General features: G+C 40.1%; 3 protein-coding genes and 1 non-coding gene across 4 annotated transcripts; 1 reads left to right on the forward strand and 3 right to left on the reverse strand.

Moving 5' to 3' along the window:
• Positions 1-788: 788 nt before the first annotated feature.
• Positions 789-1,642, reverse strand: LOC141608292 (F-box protein At4g22390-like). Its single transcript, XM_074427655.1, has 2 exons — positions 901-1,642; positions 789-793 (listed from the first exon to the last, which is right to left on the reverse strand). The coding sequence occupies exons 1-2, from the start codon at positions 1,640-1,642 to the stop codon at positions 789-791; spliced, it is 747 nt and encodes a 248-aa protein (XP_074283756.1).
• A 2,262-nt stretch (positions 1,643-3,904) lies between these two features.
• Positions 3,905-4,645, forward strand: LOC141608293 (uncharacterized). Its single transcript, XM_074427656.1, has one exon. It carries the CDS (start codon positions 3,905-3,907, stop codon positions 4,643-4,645), a length of 741 nt encoding a protein of 246 aa, XP_074283757.1.
• Positions 4,646-5,330: 685 nt separating this feature from the next.
• LOC141608294 (F-box protein CPR1-like) lies at positions 5,331-9,551 on the reverse strand. Its single transcript, XM_074427657.1, has 3 exons — positions 9,505-9,551; positions 5,919-6,051; positions 5,331-5,777 (listed from the first exon to the last, which is right to left on the reverse strand). Exons 1-3 carry the CDS (start codon positions 9,549-9,551, stop codon positions 5,331-5,333), a joined length of 627 nt encoding a protein of 208 aa, XP_074283758.1.
• Positions 9,552-13,765: 4,214 nt separating this feature from the next.
• Positions 13,766-13,872, reverse strand: LOC141609808 (small nucleolar RNA R71). The gene has a single exon (XR_012527717.1). It is a non-coding gene; the product is annotated as a small nucleolar RNA R71 (small nucleolar RNA).
• Positions 13,873-20,413: the final 6,541 nt, after the last annotated feature.

Consider the following 20,413-nt stretch of genomic DNA (forward strand, 5'->3'; position numbering starts at 1 on the left):
ACCTATATTTCCAACAAGATTATTTCTGAATAAAGCATCGCCATTGTTAAAAAATTGGAGGCTTGGTTAACGATTTCTTATTTATGAATTGAATAGAACAAGTCTTAAGCCATTGAATGGGTATGCTTCATTTTGATATTATTATACTCTCTCCATTTTACTTTTCTTGTCCTATTTTCTAAATTGAACTAGTATTGCAAATGACAAGAGTACTAATATTACCGAGTACAGAGTACGCATGTTCATAGGAGTTTACGTGTGACAGCTAAAATTAAAGGTCGGGCTTGTTAACCGCTTAGGCCATTTGTGAATGCAAGAGGAAATAACACAGATAAACGAACTCATCAAGGGACAAACCAAAAAAATAAAAAACATTTGATGATAAATCTATCAGAGGCATTATTCATAAACTCGAAACTAGTCCAATTACTGGAGTACGATGGATGATCAATAAACAACACAGACCTCATTCAAATGTTTTATCGCCACAAATTCGTTTTCCACCAGGAACACTCACAAGGCTTTCATTAACAACACAGACCTCATACAAACGCTTAACACCATGAACATTATGGATTTCTGCATTTTTATACTCTTTCTTTTTAACGTTGTACCATTTAACTCGGTTTCTTCCAGGCAAACGAGTTGTACAAAGCACTTTCGAACTTGATCCTCCGCCAAAAGCCAGAGGAGTACAACGTGTATCCAAAAACCCGAACAACTTAACCCACGACTCTTTAATTCCATACTCTTTCATAACCCACACATCACAACCAGTATCAACCGTATTACTCTGGGTCAACACCGATAAAAACCCGTCCAAAATATGTAATGCAGTCACGTCATTTCGTTTATCCCGACAATCCTCAAACAACATTTCAGCAAAATGCGATACAGTACCCGAATTATCACCAGAGTTATCATCATTATAATTAGGCAAAGGAATGTCTTGTGTCCAATTTTCTATCAAAAGATCAAAACAAATAATTCGATGCTTCTTCTGTAATCCACACCAAATCAACCAGTGACATAAATGGCTATCATAAACAGCAGCGTACAGACGACCATCTGGTACCATTGCGAAAGTATCTACGCGAGAATTATCGAAATTACGCCATAAATTGTCCCTCAAATTCAAAACGGCAATGTGATGTTCGTCAATTGCGGCAATCTTATAATCATCATTAACAGCATCATACCCGAACCCAAAACGATTATAATAAACCGGCCCATCAATCCTAGGGATGGCTGAATAGAATCCGGTAGACGGGTTTATCAACAAAAAATCGATACCGTTACGAAGTAAGAGCAATCCATTGCAACAACCAATTATGCAAAGTGTGGGGTCGGGTCTGAAAAAGTCGGGTACTGGAAGGGGTATTGGCGGATTTTCTGGCGTATCAAGATCGCAGATGTGGAGCCCACTTCCTCCGGAGGTGATGAGGAGGCGATTGGTGGCGGAGGAGAGAGAGTGACGGAGGTGGTGGACGATGAAATTTGGTGAAGAAATTAGGTTTTTGAATTGGTTAGAGACGGATTTGAATCGAAGGAGAGATTTGACGGGTAATTTAGGGAGGATTTCGTCGAGGAGGATTTCTGATGGAAGCATTCGCCATCGTTGGAGGATCTGAGATTTTGTCATTGATTTCTGATTAATTGAATAATGCGAAAGGGGTATTTATGATGGGGTCACTTCCGAACCCTGACGAAACCGAGTCGTTTCGAACGGTTAAATGGTTTTGATTATTGAATTTGGTTCGAGCTTGATTAGATTAACCTTGACCTCGACTCCTATTAACTAGAGTCTAGACCTAGACTTAACCTGGTCGTGGTGTCATGCCTCCCCTTAACCCTTAATCGGCCCATATGGAGGCAAGTACGAATCCGACTGGGAAGATGAGATCGACTATCTCATTTTGCTATATAAGGTGCTGTTTGGCCAAGCTTTAAAAGTGTTTTTGTAACTGAAAAAGTAGTAGTTTGGCCAAACACCCTAAATTTGAAGTTTTAAAACTACTTTTAAAAAGTTAAAAACTGATTAATTACCCCCCAAAAGTAGAAGTAGATATTTTCAACTTCTACTTCTACTTCTACTTTTCACATAAACAACCAAAAAAGCAAAACAAAAGTTGTATGGAAGTAGTTAGGCCAAACACTTACATTTTATATAAACCGCTTTTACAAAATTATGGCCAAACAACTAAAACTTTTCCAAAAAGTAACTTATGAATAAACCCCTTTTAAGAAGGAAAATCTATTTTACACAAGTAAGGCCAAACAACACCTAAGTTTAGGTTAGTGCTAAATGTATCTACTACTGTTTTTACTGATGTCAGTCAAATTGCGAGAGAATGAATAGTAAGTAGAGGTGGCAATTGGGTCAGTCGGATCAGGTTTGGGTCATATCGGGTTCCGATCGAGTTAGTCAGGTCATTATCAAGTCGGGTCATTTCAGGTCAAATGATGTATCGGTTCGGGTCATTATTGGGTCCGGTTATTTTATCGCATTACTCTAATTGTTGACTATTAAATTTAATTCTTAGCCATTATTTGGTTAGGTGGTTCATTATTAAGTCAAACATATCAATTTAAATGCTAAATCACTTTTATTTTGACAGATTCTTTTTGTGAAACCCTGGTAGCCCCCTCTAGTTCTACTATTGAGAAAGTTGGTAGCTTGCCTGTTTTCTTGAAGCTTTGGCAATTTGGCCAATTGCTCGGGCAATATTAGTAAAATTCGGGTGATAAAAAGAATATTTTTTTTTTTTCATTTCTCATTCAAACTCATCTTCTAATCAATATATTTCGACTTTTCATTCATGTCTAAAGAAAATCATTCTCACCCAATTCATCTCGTTTGCCCACCAAACTTCACCATAATACAACACACACCATTATCTTAAATTCAATATAATTTCGTTAAAGTTTGCCAAAATGTGTAAAAATATGTAAGACCCCAATAGTTTGAGGCGAGATTTTGTCCACATCGCAAAAGTAAAGAGCTTATGATATTTTTATAAAAGATTCCGCCTACTCCATAGTAACAATGCATTGTGCTTTTGAGCTTAAGTGAGGACAAATAATGAGTGCTTTTGGGCTTAAGTGCGGACAAATAATAAGTGTAAAAGTGCACCTATCATCTTATTGAGGTTGTGTTACAACGTGTATCATGTGTATCATGGGACTTTATAGTTGTTCAACACATATTGACGTGTGTCTGACATGAGTAAGCTGATTAGAAAGAGCATCCGTGCTACCTAGATTAGTTAGTATATCGAGGAGGCTCGAATAAAATCCTTAACCGAACCAATTATATATCACTGCTCGAACCCGGTTTTCCTCGTTAGGTTTTTCCAAATAATTTAATCATTATTTATACCCCTTCGCATAATAATCGCATCACAGAAATCAATTCACAAATTCATTCATAAATCAGAAATCAATTACAAAACCTCAAATCCTACTACAATGGCGATGCTTCCAACAGAAATAATCTTCGAAGAAATCCTTCCTAAATTACCCGCCAAATCTCTGCTTCGATTCAGTTGCGTCTCCAAAGAATTTAAAACCCTAATTTCTTCCCGAAATTTCATCCACCACCATCTCCGTCAGTCCTCCGCTACCAATCGCCTCCTCATCACCAACGGAACAAATGGGCTCCACTACTACGACATCGATTCGCCGGAAAAGCCGCCGGTACCCTTTCCCGTTACCGACGTTTTCAGACCCGACCGGAGACATTCCATAATCGGTTGTTGTCATGGCTTGCTCTTGCTTCAGTACAAAATTCATATCTCCGATTTTATGTTGATTAACCCGTCCACCGGATTCTATACTGTCATCTCTTGCGGCGCTCCGCCGAGTTATCTTTATAGTTACGGGCTTGGGTACGATGCTATTAATGATGATTGATGATTATAAATTTGTCATGCTTGATGATCATCGCATTGTGGTTGCCAATTTAAAGAACAAAATATGGCGTAAAGTTGATCATTTTCGCGAAGATAATGTACCTAGGTTAGAAGATTATCGTCAAACGGTTGCTGTTTGTGATAACCATTTATGTCATTGGTTGCGCTGGTGTCGATTACAGAATAAACATCGAATAATTTGTTTCGACCTTTGTATGGAAAATTGGACACAGGACATTCCTTGGCCTGATTATAATGATAACTCTTGTGATAATTCCGGTACTCCACGAGATAAACGAACTGACGACCTTACTAGATTACAGTTTATGAATGGGTTTTTATCGGTGTTGACACAGAATAATAGCGGTCGTAAGGGTTACGATTTGTGGGTTATGAAAGAGTATGGAATTAAAGAGTCGTGGGTTAAGTTGTGCGGGTTTTCAGATCCATATTGTAGTCCTCTCGCTTTTGACAGAGGATCACATTTGAAAGTGCTTTGTAGAACTCTTGTGCGTAAGAAAGAACGAGTTAAATGGTACGATGTTAGAGAGAAACAATATAAAAATGCAGAGATCCATGATATTCATTTTGTTAAGCGTTTGCACGGGGTCTGTGTTGTTAATGGAAGTCTTGTGAGTATTCCCGGTGGAAAACGAATTCTCGACAGCAAGGATACTACAAATGACACCCAAATCGCATCTCAGGCGGAAAAGAATACTCGTATTTGTTTATGAAATTACCTCTCCCTTATTTAACTTAGTATCCGCATCAAAATTCAAAATTGCAGCACACGAGTCATCGTAATCCGACTTTCTTTGGTTTGCGGTTCACCGTAAGTATTGATAATTAATCAGTTTGCGTTGGTTTCTAGCTGTAATGTTGATTTTCAATGAAAGGAGATAATGGCTTCCTTGTTTTCTCGTTCTGAAATTGCATTACCATTCTTGGTGATATTATATCCTACCCTACTTTTCTACTTGTGCTTATAGAGTTAAAACATAGCAGATGAACATGTCCGGGTGCCAAATTATGAGCTTGACACACTGTTTTTCAGTCAGTCATCCGAAAGTCTGAGGTTTAATTTGTTTCTTCATCATTCTGCAATAACGTGTGCCTGGTCATTGTTCTTCATTTAATTTTCCTTGTTAATTATGAAACTTTTAAACGAAATTCATTTTAAAAAAAAAATACTTCATTAAAAAACGTTCCTGCTCTCACATACAATATCTACAAAACCAATAATGTAAACTGAACATTTCAGAGCTTTCATTGCTCAGTTGTGCCATTGTTTCCAACTTTCGTCATCTTCAGTGCACGTACTCCTAGACCGACCTCGCTATCTCGCTAGTAGAGATAATCATATCATCTTATGATATTGTTATGTTATTAGGATAGAAAGAAATAGTAATACTCGCAAATTCATTCACCAACGGATATGGCCACGAGGCTTCCTTTAGCTACACATGCCTCAAACAAAGGACCAACTCCATGAGCATCATGTATTTCGTTACCTATAGATGGTTTATCTCTATTAATGCTGCGCCAAACAAGTCGTCCCTCGCGTTTACGCAATTCGCAAACCCAAGCGTACGAGTTTGATCCTCGGCCATAAGCCAGGGGAACTGACACTTTATCCGAGAACTTGAACAACTTAACCCACGACTCTACGACTCCATATTCCTTCATAACCCACAAACTATAACCAGCGTGGTGTGTACTCTGAGTGCACACCGTTAAAAACCCGTCCAAAACCCCTAAATTAGCCACATCGTTTTTCGTTCCAAAGATTGAAACGACAGCCAAAACAAAAGAAGAATCCAAACTAATATCATCATCATATTCATCATAGTTAGGTAACGGAACGTCCTGCGTCCAAGTTTCGGTACAGAGATTAAAACAAACAATTCGATGCTTCTTTTGTGATCGACACCAATATAGCCAGTGACATAAGTGGTTGTTAACAACGACGGCATTCTTATGTTTGTCGATTATGTCTATGAGACTAACTTCATCAGAATAAGCGATGCGATGCCAAATCGTGTTCCTCAGGTTAACTACCAAAACGTTGAGTGCATCAATTCCAACTACTTTGTAATCACCAGTGCGAGCATCATACCCGATTCCATAAATGTTGAAGTACCTATACTCAGGCGCGAACGTGACAAACGAACAGCAGAATCCGGTTGATGGGTTGATCAAAAGGAATAGGAAAGCGAAGGATGACTCGCCTCGAATTAATACTAAGCCATTGCAAGAACCTACAATGCAATTTACAGGGTTTTGTTTAAAGGTGTTGGGTAATCGAAGAGGTGTAGGAGGGTTTTCGGGTGAGTCGAGATCAAATGTGAGGAGCCCGTGTTTGGCAGAAACGCCCTGGCTTACGATAAGAAGTCGATTGGCATTTGAGGAGACGGTGTGATGAAGGTGGAGGGCGATGAATTTTGGGGATGAGATGATGAGTTCGAAGTGTTTCGAGACGCATTTGAAGCAGACGAGCGATTTGGCGGGTAATCGAGGGAGGATTTCATCGATGAGGATTTCTGATGGAAGCTTGGTGATTGGTGATTGGTGATTGGTGATTGTAGTATGGTTTAGGAGGCTAAAATGAAGAGGAAGATATGAATGTATATTTGATCACTTAAACCCTACCGCCTACCAGTGATAAACCGTTTTAAACATGGGTTTTAATTGGGTCGGGTTAAGATGCATAAGCACGTTTGTGAGAATTTGAATCTCATCTATTTCTCTTCTCTTTATCTTCTTAAATTTCCTCTAATAAAAGTGTAATTAGTTTTAATTATTACTTCATATTATTTCTCCACCTCAACAATCAAATAGTTTCAAGATAAAATTAAGATCTTCATCGACCGCCGCGCCCTCCTACTCATCGGGGCCTGGCTGTTACCCCGACGGCCGGGTATAGGTCGCGCGCTTCAGCGCCATCCATTTTCGGGGCTAGTTGATTCGGCAGGTGAGTTGTTACACACTCCTTAGCGGATTTCGACTTCCATGACCACCGTCCTGCTGTCTTAATCGACCAACACCCTTTGTGGGATCTAGGTTAGCGCGCAGTTAGGCACCGTAACCCGGCTTCCGGTTCATCCCGCATCGCCAGTTCTGCTTACCAAAAATGGCCCACTTGGAGCTCTCGATTCCTTGGGACGGCTCAACGAAGCAGCCGCCCCGTCCTACCCATTTAAAGTTTGTTGTTACGTTCTCGAATCATCTAGACAGCTGAACAGGGGTGACTAATCCAATCCAATATGTAGCAAGGAATTACTCGAAAGAAAAACAAAGTGAACTATAATAAAGATAAAACGGGTACTCAAAGTATTAAAAATCCAGTGTTTCATTTATAAAATTTTCTCCTTTTTGTCTCTAAAAAACCCCTAGCATCCATCAATCAAATCTGGGGCTTCCATCGATCATTGATTGATGGTAAGCCCCTCAAATAGTTTTATTTATCAGTTACTAGTATCAAATATTATGAATTAATCAATAAAAATCTTCCTTTTGGTGAGATCTGTTTTTCCGTCTCTATTTTCAGAGTTTTTTCACTCCTTGTCTTTTTAGGGTTTAGTATTATTATTGGAATTATAGATAAGAGCGGTTTGTTGATGATTCATCATACGACTCTACAATGGATATGCGTTATTCGTCAGCGATCTATGGTGTCAGTAGCAGGTGAATTTTCTCCATCAATGAATCAAACGAAGGATCCCCTTAAAAGCTACATGAAGAGAGCGATACAAGGACGAGCCGAATTGTCATATCATGTTTTGAGATCCGTAGTTTTACAGGAGAAATTTGTCCTTTGGTTTCTATTAGAATTGTTTTCGATTATACCTATCTTTTGTAAGTGCCGTTTGGCGTTTTATTAATGAATTGATCTTTTCTTTCAAAAAAAAAATCCAGTGTTTCAGGCTATCAGCGGTAAGGTAATTGGTACTCCAAGCAGCGTGTCAGGGTTAAAAATCCCCTTATGCAAGACATTTTTCGCGATTTCCATTTAGTTTTTTGTTTACTTTTTACATTCTTTATGATGTAATATGTTATAATATTTTGTTGTACGGGGTAAAACTGTTTTAGCCACAATAAAATGTTTAACAAAACACTTGAAACTTGTAAGCTTTAGTTGTTGAACAACATACTATTGAGTACTGACTACCTTCTCCACCTTATCTCGTCGATAATCCTCCGTATCATGAATGTCACTTGTCTTTTTTTTTTTTTAATAGAAGAGCTAGGATTGTACTTAAGGACAGATATCCCAAAGCAAAATTGTGGCCATACTATTGCAATATTTAGTTACTTAATACTTCCTCCAATTTATCCGATTCCTTTTTACATTTTTATTTTTCTGTGAGGAGTATTAATCAATGTAAAGAATCAGATGAATCGCAGAAAGTATTAAGCAGAAATGAGAGAAATTTGAAACATAAATGATAGAGTCAAATAGTGTTTGCCTAATTAGGTACTTTTAGTTGAATAAACTTGTCACAAAGCCGATTTTGAGTGTTAATCGTTGTATTTTCCGGTGAATCCACTTTGGTTGTAATTTGGATTATTTAAACTTGTTGTTGGTATTTACATCTCAAGGTAATTCAAGTACTTCATATTAGTAAGTTGAGATGAATGGATCATTTTGTACAAGCCGACTCACAAGTCAAACCCGAGCCACGGTTGTAACACCCCCGCACACCGAAACGCCTTACCAAGGACCATTCCAGTGTATGACGGTGTCACCATCTCGGTTTCCCGAGGAAGTAGATCAAATCAGACAATAAAAGAACAATTATAATATATATTAATGTATCTTAAACCATACAACTCAATACAACCTCTTTAAACCAAAGATAAAACTACAACAACTCATGACACAGCTCTTCTAGACTGGTAACGTGATGACACGATCCCTCCAATCCTAGCAGCCACAATCAACAGTACCTGCTAAGCCAACTGCTCACCATCCCCGAATGGATCACCGCAGATACCACAAAACAACACGGGGTAAGTACCGACTAATTAAATGTAAAACAGGTAAACAATGTAACCAGCTGATCATCCTCTAACCCAGTCTCCCGATCTCGCACAGTAACCGACTACACACCGAAGTGTGTAGCCCTGCCAGATTACTCATCGTAACAAGTAATCCTCGCCGCCAGTGGCTGACCGCAGCCTATCCTACCTAGTCCAGCTCATCAACGAGCGACTAACAATCCCTGTCCCTTAATGTGCACATCCCCTCCCGTGGCGGGTTCCACGGAGGGCGAACTAGGGTGTGAAGCCACTCCCGCAAGTGACTCCACCACAATCACAACACACATAGCACCCCAGCTGTCACCACACCTCCACACCAACATCGTCACAACAACGCCCAAACACCGATGATCAGCAGATAACAAAAGATATGAAACAATAACAGTCACAATCAATTAACGGTACTGAGTAGGAAAACCTACCTCATCACAACCATAAGAGACATCTATAACAGCCAAGCAGGACTCCAGTACGCATCCTACAACGATAACCAATCCTATTAAACAACTATCCTCAACGAACTACCCAAAAGAAGCACAAGGTGGAAGCTTACCTAACACACGCCTCGACGGCGACACAGACGACAACCACGCACGCCATCCTTCCTAAGTGAATCCCGTCCTTCCCATGGTGAAGGTTTAGCCTGTACTCATGAGAGTGTGTAGAAATGGGTGATAGGAGAGGGAGGCAGGCTAGGGTTAGAGAAAGAGGAACTGTCGAGAAAATGGGAAATGAAATAAATCTCGCGAACTTGCGTTTTATATTAACGCGTCAACAGCAGCCATACTCGGTCGAGTACCAGAGTACTCGGCCGAGTAGGCTCTACTCGATCGAGTATTGAAGATACTCGGCCGAGTAGCCTCTGCTAGGTCGAGTAAGTCATCCTATAAAATACGTGTTGTAAGTCTGGTCCTTCCCCCATTCCTCCCCAAGGTCGGTCTTGGTCAACAGAGTCAGTCAACAAGGTCCTTAAATATCCTGGGTATTACAGTCTTCCCCCCTTTAAAAAGAACTTCGTCCTCGAAGTTCCGTCTCCACGACATCAACAACAAAGCCATGCAAAACCCAATCCACACACATAAAGACATACGAACTCTGGCCATACTCGATACTACCACCACATCACATTATTCAACCAACAATCATACCACCACAGTTACCACGTACAAAAATATACGGGAAGGATACTCCATCATAAACTCACAGCGAGGTACGTTCAAATCCCATGCCACATGTTTTTCGTATACCAATCCGGTGAAAGCAACACAACGACTACCAAAAGTACACATCCTACACACCCATACAGGATTGCATGTTCATGCTACTTACAATATAACATAGATACAACTTCAAAAAAACGTAATGAACTTCAATAACGTGTAACATAATGTGATTCCAAATACCAACATAGAAGTGGTTCAAGTATTATAGACATAATTTCATCATTTGTCCTCGCGACATTACTCTTCCCCTCTTAAAGGAACTTCGTCCCTGAAGTTCACCGCTAGCTACTGCCCCTACCCAAAACCAACGCACACATCATGACTGTGACATTACCCATAAACTCTTGTTGCACAACTTACTTTGTGACATTACACGCTTGTGACTCATAGAGACAGAATGTTTCAGCAATTAAGTAGTATATATGAATCCAAATATGGGGTTAGCAAATGATAGCAGCTTTATTCATAAGCTTTTAGGTTAAACATGTACCGGCCACTAGTTTCACTCATCCAGTTGGAGCGATTATAACTATAACCAAACATATACACGTATAAGACTGGTGACAGCTACAACATCGTCTGGGTATTGTGTTACATTTCTATATTGTTTAAAGGCTCATGTATCACCTTGAACAATTTAAGTTCCTGGATATTAACCAATGTTATATAACTAAACATTCACAAATTAATATATTATCCAAGCAATCGCATATCTGTGACATGATCATAGTCCATCTTTTGGGCAATTGATTACACAAAACGACAATGTAAGACATCCACAGACTCCGTCATACAATCATTCACATAACTCTTGCAATTCGTAACTATCACACGTCATGGTCTCTGTATCAGCAATAATCGGCCGAGTATGAATGGCTACTCGGTCGAGTAAGCTCTACTCGGTCGAGTATATTTGTATATTCGGCCGAGTAAGCTCTACTCGGTCGAGTAGTGGCTATACTCGGTCGAGTTATGACAGGCAGAGGGCTTTTGACGCCATCACGTAGAGCATTCACAAATTAACCTGCAACCAAACTCTCCACATCGATACCAAACATAACTACTTCCTAACATAACGAAATCCAACACGTCTCCACACGATAAGTTAAGTAAATAACGGCCTTATGGCCGAGTACAGTCATCCAACAGTAAATAATTAATCCCGAAAGTAAACGTCCAATGCAAAAGTAATAAATCCAAGCAATATAACAGCACAAGATCAATAACCAGGACCCTCCTCCATGTCATCGTCACCACCTGCACCAGAAGTACCTGCACCTGAACTGCCCGCTCCTGGAAAGCCTGCTGCTGCTGCTGAGGAATCTCCCCCTAGCTGACTGCCATAGTTGGCTCCCCACGGTCCCGCGAGGCAGCCAAACTCTGTCTCCTCCGGTGGCCTCCAGTAACTCGGATCAACTCCGTAGCTGTGGAATACTCCCGTGTCCATGATACGTGCATAATATATAGTCTTTTTAGCCTATTTCAGCACGTATTTCTATGCATTTTTATACTGTTTTTATGGTATTTTGCCCTGAATTGGCTACATTGTTTCGTTTTGTCCATTTTGTAGAAATGAACGCGAAAGTAGTGGAATCGTACTCTTTTTCGTCCTTTTTGCATGCATTTAGAGGAGACGGGATTTTCGAGAGTGAGATACTGTGTTTGGAAGCGTCATGGCACGGATTATGAGGCAGTCGTTGGCGGACTTGAGCTGATTTGAAGTCAAAGTACTCGATCGAGCAGTTTTACCACTCGATTGAGTGGTTTCTACGTCCCAGGATGGTCGATCGAGTAGAAATCTACTCGATCCTTAAGCTGCAGAAAGACGGGTTACTCGATCGATTAACTTTCTACTCGATCGAGTAGATTATGCTGAAGGTTTGCTCGATCGAGTGGTTTTAATCCACTCGATCGAGTGGTTTCGCTATTATGGGCTTTAAAACAGCCTGTGTGAGTGTTTATTTCGCTAAACTTAATTACTTTGCTATTTAAGCACGCTTTACTAGGTCATTAGGATCTATCTTTCATTATCAAAACTTTCTACTGTAAAAATTTACTGCGTTGCTTATTCCCTTTCACTGTAACCTTGTTCTCGGATTTATTTCACTCGGATTTTGTGTTCTTTACGCCGGATTCGCTTGATTGTAATTCCTTCCTCTTCTCTTATTAATAATTAATCTCTTGTTTGCTTTAATTCTTTGTTTTGTTACATTTATTCCTTTGCCCTAATATCTCTTTATGCGATTTATTGTTTATTTCATAATGTTTACTGCTGAAATTTTATCTGCTGTTAGTTTAATTAGCGACATGAGTAGCTAAACCCCTTTCATGTTGGGATTAGGGGATCTGCGGTAGGATTGTGACGATGTAGTGAATGAAACAGATGAATTAATTACGAGACACTGTCACCATAGCAATTTAATTGTATTTATCGACTTAGTTGAGTGCACGCTTCTGAGTCATCCTTTAATCTGGCTAAAATTAATCCTAGATCGAAAGATTGGACTAAATAGGCCTGCTATGAACAGTAGACTACCCTGACGAGAATGAAAGTTAAGTTAGTGGTATTTTAGGATAGAAAGTGGACCGAAAGGACCTTTCAACATCCGTCTTACATTAATTCGTCTGAATCATTTACAGCTGAGTCACTGGACTACCGTAGTGAACCGAAATCCTGACATGTCCCTCTCTATCTGATAGTTTAATCCTTATTTCTTGCCTTTACTGCTCTTGCCCTTTATTTCTCTTTCCTTTAAAACTTCGTAGTTTAGGAAACAAATCAAACAACCCCCCCCCCCCCATTTGTGACCAAATAGACGGACTTCTACAGATATCTTGCCTCCCTGTGGAGATCGACCTGACTTCCCTAGCTATATAGTTAGTTTAGTTAGTTTATTTTTGACAGGTACACGACAGACGTGTCAAATTTTGGCGCCGTTGCCGGGGAGGCAATTGCCCTATTTGTTTTAGTTCCGTTTATTTTATCCGTCTCAGGGAATTTTTATTCCTTGAGGCAGTTCTTATTCATTTTCCTTCAGTGTTGTTTATGCCCAGGTCAGACAGGTTTGAATTAGTTTCAGCTGATTCAGAGCCAGAGAGACTATTCAGGCATAGACTCCGTCTGCAGAGAAAATCACGAAAGGAAGACTTGAGTACTTTCGAGCCAGAGATAGATCATTCTCTTTTCGCGGAAGACAGTCCGATTTCTACAGTAAAGATGCCTAAACTTTCTAGTCATTCAGTGCCTAAAGCATCCTCTATTCCGAAAGGTTTCAATCTCCAGACTGAGGATGGGAATACATTCGACATCCGTCCTTCTTACATCAATCTGGTGGAGCGAAATATCTATAGAGGTGTGGCTGGTGAAGACCCGAGGAAGCACATGGAGGTCTTTACAGATTACTGTTCTACTATCCCTGCCACTAAGGGGGTAACTCAAGATAAGATTAAGGAGGTTTTATTTCCTTTCTCTTTAGCCGATTCACCAGGGTGGGCCGATCGACTTGGACCGCACAAATGCTTTGGGGTTCTGATTGGGAGTCTCTTGCTCTTGCCTTTTACAAGAGATATTTCCCTCCACAGCGCACCAATCTGCTGAGGGCCAAGATTACCAGTTTCAGACAGGCTCCCGATGAAAGTTTCTATGAGGCGTGGTCGCGATTCAAGAAGTTGGTGAGGTCTATTCCTCACCATGGTTTTGACCCGTGGTTTCTAGCTAATCAATTCTACAATGGGCTATATGCTGACCAAAGGGCCATACTTGATGCGGCATCCAGTGGGAGATTCCAGGAGAATACAGATGATGATAAGGGATGGTCCCTTATCGAAGAGATGGTGAATCATAGTGCTGAGTATGGAAACCCGAGGTATGGGATTAGAATAGTTCATGCAGTTGATAAGCAGGTTTTGGCTCAGCTGGAGACCATGAATGCTAGATTTGACAAGTTGGAGTTACAAGCTGCTGGGGAGCCTCATACGGTCCATGTTCTTACTAGGGGAGAGACCGTTTCATGTGAGAGATGTGGAGGTAATGATGGCCACACTGCTGTTGGCTGTCTTGTGGAGAAGGAATAAGTCCTTGCCTTTCCGCAATATAGGCAAGGAGGAGGTTCCTATTACAATAATCAAGGGGCAGTCCATCCCAATTTGAGATGGGCTAGTCAAAATGTGCTCAATCCTACACCTCCTCCGCACCAGCAACAGCCTTATGTCCCTCCACACAAGAATCAACAAGGCTTTCAAAAGCCTCCTTCCTTTACTCCTCCTAACCATAGTGCATCATCTTCCGGTGGGGTGAGTGAAATTGGTGAGCTTAAGTCTATGTTGCAAGCCTTCACGAAGCAGTGGCAATTGAGTGATCAACAGAAAGATGCATCCATAAAGGCACTTGAAACTCAAGTTGCCCAATTAGCCACTAATCAATCCACAAGAAAGCAGGGTCAATTACCGACTCAAAATGAGATGAATCCACACGAGACGGTAAATTTCATAAATCTGAGAAGCGGTCGTTCATATGAGGGACCGGAAATGCGAAAATCAGACCCAAGGAAGGCTAAAACTGATGGTGAACAGTGCTCTTGTAACGCCCCGTAATTTCGGACCGTTAATATATTTTGAAAATAATTTAGTAATCAAATAAAGTTTGACATTAATGTATTTAAAGTAAAAATAATTCAAAGAAATATAATTTTATTATATTTTGAAGAAAAGTATTTATTTTGATAGTTTCGAAATGTTTAAAAATAGTTTAAACCGTGTAAAAACTTTTAATTTCGAAATAAGGGCATATCGGGGGGAAAATGACAATTCTATTGAAAATTGGGTAAACGAATTTGGAAATGGGTCGTATGAGTATTCAATTTTCTTGTAATCTCGTGTTTAAGAACTTTGGTCTTGTCGGAATTTGCGTTTGACAAACGGTTTTAATTATTATCGAAACGAGCCAAAACCGACTCGTAAAATCCCGACTTAAACCCGCTCTTTTCCTTTCCTTTCTCCCTTACCCGCGGACACCTCCCTTCCTCCTTTCTTTTCTGATTTTGTTTTCTTTGTCCATCGTCATTCTTCATTCTCTAAAGACAAAAACACCATTTTCTACAAAATTCAAGCTAGAAATCACCATAACTTCCTCGTTTCTTATCGGATTTTCACATAATTTATATTTCCGGAATCCTCTCGTCGAGATCTACAACCTGGTATATTTTAATTTCAGTTTTCTTGAAGTTGTTTTAAGACGAATTTTGGCACAAATTCGGTTTTTATGCTTATTTATTGTGTTTTTATTGTTTATTTAGGTGAAGAATTGGAAGACGAGTTTGGGGACTCGTATATTGTCGAAGATAGCGGATAGTTGCTTGTTAGGGTTTGGTTTTTAAGGTGCTAATTGCTCATTTTCTAGCTTAAGGTAACATATTTCGAGTTACTCGACGAATAATCGTCACAATCTTTGTTGTTTTTGTATGTTTTGTGATTTTTATTTAAGTAGATAATTCCATATGATAAAATGGTTGCATGCATGGCTAATTCATGTAATTTTTGTTAGTTTAAGTTAACATGTTAGTATTGGGGACGATTAATTATGTTTCAGACGGTCTTATACTGAACAAAAATTGAAAAAAAGGAGGAGTAGGGGTGGCGGCAGCAGGCCGGCAAGCCCATGGCAGGCCCACGGCTGGCCCGGGTCAGCCCGTTGCTTGTTTCGCGGTTTTTCGTGCGATATGTGTCATTTCGGGTTTATTAATGTATAATTAGTATAAGTAACAAATGGGTAGTCTTTTGAATTGAATCATACTAGTAATAAAAATTATGTTTATATTGGTAGTTGCACATGTTAGTATAGGTTATAAAATGAAATTGTAATGACTAGGCTCAAAATGAATTTTATAGCAATAATTGCCATGTTTTGATGATTGTGCCGAAAACTGAGCCTTAGTCCCTTTGACTGATTCGATGTCAGTCAATTGAGTGATTGGTCACCAAATTTAACCCGTACTGTCGCGGGTCAGGGTTGCGGGTAAAAATTCGGTTGGATGAAATTTTATATGAATTGGATAATCGGCCTTTTTCTTGTTTTAGGCCATTTATCAAGTTTTTAAGTTCACATGTATAGTTGGTTGAATTTAATAGTTTCTTATATTGAAGAAATGGCCCTAGATTCCCTGAAGCCTTTAATATTGTTAATATTGCTAGAAATGGTATTGGTATTAAATACTTTCTTGCAGGTTGTTGTGTTTGTCATAGATAGGTCTTTATAGTCTCTGACGAGTATATGTTCACTGCTTAATAGCCTTTGTGTTCCTGACTAGTGGATTTATATCCAAGTTGGGGCATGACCTCGTTACTTATTTTGATAGTAAGTGGTCAGCTTAAGTACTAGCCAACCCTTTGGTGGACTCCTTAGGGTACTCACTTTGTTTTAGAAAAATTGTGGGTCTTGGGTGCGGTGGTGTGTATCCGCATGTCTAGGTCTGCGCAGATTTTAGGCTAGGGTTGTGTTGTGTCTTGGCCATGTTTTATTAATATTAACCGCTGATCCAAGATACCGGTTCGATTACCTTCCCTACCTCGTGGTATAGACTCGAGTTACAGAGTGACTATTGACGGTACTAAGAACTTATGCCTGTCTTTGATATATTGCCCTTTCTTGTATGGTGATTTTATGAATTGTAATAGGTGAGATGTAAGCAGGTTACAATTGATAAAGTTTGGATTACTACTTGTTATATGTTTCACATGATAGTTTAAATTGGTCAGTTTAGAGTTCACATGTTAGAATACTTGATAAGTAAATGGTTTATCATGTTGTTTACATGTTTTATTACATGTTACATTAAATATGACGTTTCGTGGCTGGGAGGACTCGAAGTTACTCCCCACTGAATTGTGGCTTTCGTGTTTGTATAAAATGCGATTGATAGGTATTTGATGCTTAGTTGGGGTTCACGGACGAGCTAGCGAGCATAAGGAACCTTGGACCTAGTTTTGGCTATTTTTATAGTAAACCTTTAGACTTTGGTTTTGTATATATTTTGAAGGGACATATGTCTCCCTCTTCTATTTTGGTTTGTATTACTATATTCCCGCGTCTTTAGGTATGTATGTAAATTAGTTTGTTAGAAATTGCAGGTTATGGCACTCTCCTTCTGGAAATGTTTGTGAATGGTTTAGGAAAATTTTTGAAATTACAGGTTTTATCTAGTTGAACCAATTACAAACATATCCTGTCAGTTTTTCCGTAGAATTTACGTATTTATTTAAGGCTTAATTTGAGGGTGTCACAGCTCTGGCGAAGATAATGAGCGGACAGCGAAGAAAGTGCTCGATCGACTGGTTTCAGGTGGTCGATCGAGCAGATTTGGCGATGAAAATGGTCGATCGAGTAGTTTTTCTACTCGATCGAGTGAAGAGCAAAATGGAGTTGCTCGATCGAGTGATGTTGATGAAGAAACTGCTCGATCGAATGGGTATATTGGTCGATCGAGTAGTTTTGATGACGGGAAGCTTATTCGAGAGCCTGCTAGTGCTCGATTAAGCGATAAATCACCGGAAAGACCTCGTTCGAGAGGTAAGAAGCGTCCAAAGGATACGGAACTTGCACCGGAAGATACATTGGAAGAGAGAAACAAAGGACTTGAGATACCTATCACGGTTCCCTTCCCGAGGCGTCTGCAGAACACTAAAGCCAATCAACAATTCGGCAAATTTGTTGAACTTCTTAAAAGCTTGGAAGTCACTGTGCCATTCACCGAGTTGCTGACAAAGGTACCCTCTTATCTTAAGTTTATGAAAGAGATTTTATCGCGTAAGAGGAATATTAGTGATAGTGAGACCGTAGCTTTGACTGAGGTGGGGTCAGCCCTATTTCAAAATAAGTTACCTCCTAAACAGTCAGACCCGGGTAGTTTTTCGATTCCGTGTCATATCGGTACCTATTTGATTGATAACGCGCTATGCGATTTAGGCGCTAGCGTGAGTGTCTTACCGTTGTCTCTTGCTAAGAGACTTGGTTTGACAAAGCTGAGTTGCACCAACATGACAGTCCAGATGGCCGACCGTAGTGTATCACGGCCACTAGGTATAGTAGAAGACGTACCTGTTCAGATCGGGAGATTCTTTATTCCCGTTGATTTCGTTGTCTTAGACATCCCCGAAGATGCACACACCCCTATTATTTTAGGGAGACCATTTTTGTCTACTGCCCGTGCAGTAATAGACGTCGGGGGTAAGACTTTGACCTTTCAGGTAGGGGACGAGGAGCTGATTTTTCATCAGTCTAAGTTCCGGAGGGCTCCCATGCAAGCTCAGCCTTGCAATGCCCTCTCTTCTATTGATCCTATTATTGACACTCCAGATGAAAATTTGGAGTATTGTGCTGCAATTGTTACCCCTCCGCCTCAGACAGAGAGCAAAAAGGAGGAAAGTTCGTCTGTTTTCCTTGCTGCAGGTACAGATGAAAGCAATGAAGGAGCTGTCAAGGGACATGGTGCAATTACTGTCAATCAAATTGGAGATGATGACGCTGAAGACGGTGATAGAGGAGCAAGGATGAGGAAAGTTCGTGCTTATGTCGATGTGAACTATTCCCCTCCTAGAGAATTAAATGATTCAAATTCAAGCTCATGGAAGTTGAAGAGGACAGTCAACGTTGCTGAGATGACGTCCTCCAGTCAGGAGCCCTCCAAGGGGCTACTGAATTGCTTTGGGAATTGAGCGGGGAAATGCCCCGTGTAACACTTTGTAATAAATAATTTTTGAATTTCCGTTGAATTTGTTTTATTGCATTTAATTAGGACAATTAGCTTTTAGACGGTTTTAGAGTAGATTTAAGACTATAGACTGTTCTCATGCGTATTTGGTATTTTGGGATATTTTTGCACGTGTTTTTATGCAGGTTTGGGGAAGTTTTACGCATTCCAAGGAAGAAATGACGAAATTAAAGAGCTTATGCGAGAAAAGAGCTCGATCGAGTACTTTTTGTACTCGATCGAGTGAAAATATGGTCGATCGAGCACTTTTTCAAGTCGATCGAGTAAAGCATAAAAGGGGACTTCTCGATCGAGTAGAATTCTACTCGATCAAGCAGCTGGATCATCAAAGGCCTCGATCGAGTGGTTTAAAACCACTCGATCGAGTGAATGCAACAGGACGCATGGAGTTTTTATTCCTTAAACTCTTTTGTTCTTATTTCTATCTCATTTCCCCTATTTTTCGTCTAGCACCTCCTATTTGCGATCAAAATCAACCCCAAATCCCCATTTTCTTGCCCAATCTCCAAATCCGCCACCTACAATCCTTTGCTTGCTAATTAATCTTCCAAAGCCCCATATATTCCCCTTACTTTGTGTTCGTTTTCTCGGTTTTAAAAGGGTTTTAGGGTTTGCGATCTTTCGATCGAAAATCGCCTTATCTTGCTTGTTTATTTGAAGATTAATTGCATTTGTAGGATTTCTCTCATCAAGTAAGTGATTCCTTCATCCTCTTTGCATTTTAGTTTCGATTATTTTGATTTTTATTAGGAAAAATTGGAATTAGGGTTTGAATATCCATTGTTGGTCGAATTTTTCGACTTTACTTGTCTTTTTTGGCCCTTACTTGTCTTGCTTGATGATCTATCCCCTTTCCTCGCTGAATGTTGCATGTTTATTTCGAATTTTACACGATTTTCGCGATTAGGGCTTTTTCAGTCGAAATTTTCGACTGTCAGACGGGTTTATATGCTGCCATGATTTAATTAACCTCAGTTGTTGTTACTTGCTACTGTTGTTAACTGCTATTCCTGTTCCCTATCGCTGTTTGCCTACTGTGACTCAAAATTTTTGAGGATTGTTGGGAATTATGTGTTGTAGGTCAAAATTTTCGACTGGTAGGGGGTTTCACATGCTGTTTCTGCTGGTTTTCCATGCTGTTTCAGCTACTATTAGCCGCTGTTTCTTATCATACCCCCTACCCTTTGTATACAGGATGGATTCTAGCTCTTTACCCTCTACCAGTTCGTCCTCTAGTCCGTCTCTGTCTGAGACAGTGGCCCCTATTGTTGCCACTGTCTCCACTTTAGTGACTACCGCAGCCCCAGTGTTCCTAGTTTCAGCTGCAGGTACAGTTTTTCCTCCAGCTAGCTCTGCTGCTAGCTCAATTCAGGCTGCCACTTCCTCTACGATCACCACCACTGCTAGCACTGCTGCTAGTCTCTCTTCAGTGGTGACCACTGCAGCCACTACCTCTACACCAGCCGCTACTTTT

Source organism: Silene latifolia, chromosome 10 (assembly GCF_048544455.1).
Source record: "Silene latifolia isolate original U9 population chromosome 10, ASM4854445v1, whole genome shotgun sequence".
Lineage (NCBI taxonomy): Eukaryota > Viridiplantae > Streptophyta > Magnoliopsida > Caryophyllales > Caryophyllaceae > Silene > Silene latifolia.

Coding starts and splice junctions, on each gene's coding strand:
- LOC141608292 (XM_074427655.1), bottom strand. CDS start 1,642: ATGACAAAATCTCAGATCCTCCAACGATGGCGAATGCTTCCATCAGAA.
- LOC141608293 (XM_074427656.1), top strand. CDS start 3,905: ATGATTGATGATTATAAATTTGTCATGCTTGATGATCATCGCATTGTG.
- LOC141608294 (XM_074427657.1), bottom strand. CDS start 9,551: ATGGCGTGCGTGGTTGTCGTCTGTGTCGCCGTCGAGGCGTGTGTTAG. Junction 6,052..9,504: donor GCCGTCGAGGCGTGTGTTAG/GTAAGCTTCCAC, acceptor GCCTGAGTATAG/GTACTTCAACATTTATGGAA. Junction 5,778..5,918: donor GCATCGCTTATTCTGATGAA/GTTAGTCTCATA, acceptor ACTTGGACGCAG/GACGTTCCGTTACCTAACTA.